Source organism: Salvelinus namaycush, chromosome 14 (assembly GCF_016432855.1).
Source record: "Salvelinus namaycush isolate Seneca chromosome 14, SaNama_1.0, whole genome shotgun sequence".
NCBI classification, from domain to species: Eukaryota; Metazoa; Chordata; class Actinopteri; order Salmoniformes; family Salmonidae; genus Salvelinus; species Salvelinus namaycush.
Window position 1 is genome coordinate 36116887 of NC_052320.1, and position 2610 is coordinate 36119496.

At 55.6% G+C, this 2610-nt stretch overlaps 1 protein-coding gene across 1 annotated transcript in view; it reads left to right on the top strand.

The window, feature by feature from the left end:
- The first annotated feature begins 266 nt into the window (after positions 1 to 266).
- The window catches only part of LOC120058728 (proline-rich extensin-like protein EPR1), a 2991-nt gene continuing 647 nt past the window's right edge, over positions 267 to 2610 (top strand). Inside the window, exons 1-2 of the mRNA XM_039007469.1 lie at positions 267 to 425; positions 2040 to 2610. The exon at positions 2040 to 2610 is cut by the window's right edge and continues 647 nt beyond it. Coding sequence (XP_038863397.1) covers positions 267 to 425; positions 2040 to 2610 — 730 coding nt within the window. The remainder of the gene's footprint in view (positions 426 to 2039) is intronic.

A 2610-nucleotide genomic window follows, 5' to 3' on the forward strand; every position in this document is an offset into this window, starting at 1 on the left:
TTACCCCAACCATGTCCCAATCATGCATCTAACCCAACTACCTCTACACTACACCCCCCCCACCCACCCCCCCGTCATACCCAGGTTCTCATACTGCCCCCCCCCCCCCCCCCCCCCCCAAACACACTTGAAACGCCACACTCGTAAGGAGTGGCCACGAAAGCCAGAAAGGGATCGGATGACATCATTCCATTCATTTAGAGGGCGGGGAGGAGCGAAGAGAGGAGAGAAGGAATGGGAATCATTAGAGGAGGTTAAAGACTACCATGTGCTGTGTGAGAGACGGCAGTGCGATGCAGGCTGCCAGTCACACGGCTAATCACATCGGCCCCGAGACAGACGCAATGAAGACACAGAGAAACGACAGACCGCCAGACACCTGCAGAGGCACCATCCATGTGTGTGTGAGGGGGAGTGGGGGCAAGGTCTGCATTCTGTCCACGTGTTTGTGTGTCGCGATGTCGTGTCATTAGAGAGAGAGAGAGAGACAGAGAGTGAGTCATGGAAGACTAGCAGGAAAGTAGCTAAGTGAGGGAGTGGTTGAGCGTGTACGTGTGCGTATGCGAGCATGACAGAGGCATCATCATGACGATCTTTCTCTTACACACACATGCAAACACACACACACACACACACAGACACACTGTGACCATCCTGGGTTAGCCAGTATAGCCTTCTACCCTGAGGAACATCACTGTCACCTCCTCCCTCTGTCCTCCTTCAGAGAACACGCAGCATCCGTCTGCATGGCTTCACCCTGTTGATCAGAGGAACCACGGACCATAACAAACCACTCAACTGGACCACAACTGGACCACACTGTGACTTACCCTGAGGACTCACACACACACACACACACACACACACACACACACACACACACACACACACACACACACACACACACACACACACACACACACACACACACACACACACACACACCGATGAGCTCATCATCGCTTAGTAAATGAAACCCGAAGTGTTTCTGATTTGAAGAGGGTGACACACAGTGAAACCACCAAGAGCAAGACAAAACGGAAGGGTCACGAAAGGTTGCAACCCGAAATCGATGAGTCACTCGCCCACTTTTTGATATCTGAGCCATCAGCTCCACCCATATGTACCGTATTACTGTTGAATACAGAATGATTCATTTAACTACACAGTATGTTCCCCTTTTTTCAGACCCATTTCCCCTGCTTTCCGTCTCTTAATCTCTTCCACGCTCCTCTCCCTTTCATGTCTTCATCAATGTTTCTGTTCGCCGACTCACCTCTCTGAACTGGTGCCGGCGTGGGTTTTAAAGTGCTGCTTTTAAAGATTAAAGCTGCTTTTATTTCTCAACATTGAATCCAGACTTCAGGCATGGGACACCCAGAAAGCAAAGCCCTGACCCCTCTCCTTTTTCCACATTACCTGCTTCATGACAGCTGGGTATCGGGGGGTGGGGGGTGGGGGGGGGATGGACGAAGGGCACTGACACTCAATGATGTCAAACGCCTCCCATCCATCGCCCTATCGATCTGTCCCCCATCCGCATTTTCTCTCACTTCACCCCCCCCCCCCCTCACCCGCTTTCCTTTCCTCATCGTTCTCTCTCTCTCCCTCCTTCCCTCCCGTCGTTTTCGATCACCCCGCGGGATCCTTTCTTCTCTGGTCTTTGATCTGTTTTCCTGATCTCTTCCAGAGGGACGTGTGTGGGCCCTGATCTAACCTGCTGCTGTTTCCCTACTGACACATCCACACAGACCGGCACACAATGCCTTGGCTTCAGCCTAAGCCCAAGCCTCACCCGTACCCTCTGGCTCAGCCTCGTCCTTTGCCTCAGCCTCATCCTCACCCTCAGCCCCAGCCTTAGCCCCACAAAGGAAAGTAACCATCTTCCCTTTTCTCTGTTTCCGCTCCCCTCGTCTTCATCGGTGTTGTTTTTGCTTCTTTTGCTGAAGTGATCATCATTAGGCCTTTCCTCTCCTATCTGACCAGCATATGGTTGTAGATATGAGAATCTCGGTGCGGAATAACATAGACTCCCCAAGGAGAGGGAGAGGAGCAACCACCGCCCGACCACCACCACCCGACCACCACCCGACCACCGCCACCCAACCACCCAACCACCACCCGACCACCACCACCCGACCACCGCCACCCAACCACCCAACCACCACCCGACCACCACCACCCGACCACCACCTGACCACCGCCACCCAACCACCCAACCACCACCCGACCACCACCACCCGACCACCACCACCCAACCACCACCCGACCACCACCACCCAACCACCAACCGACCACCACCACCCAACCAAAACCACCCGACCACCACCGCCCGACCACCACCACCCGACCACCACCCGACCACCGCCACCCAACCACCCAACCACCACCCGACCACCACCACCCAACCACCACCCGACCACCACCACCCAACCACCAACCGACCACCACCACCCAACCAAAACCACCCGACCACCACCGCCCGACCACCACCACCCGACCACCACCCGACCACCGCCACCCAACCACCCAACCACCACCCGACCACCACCACCCAACCACCACCCGACCACCACCACCCGACCACCGCCACCCAACCACCCAACCACC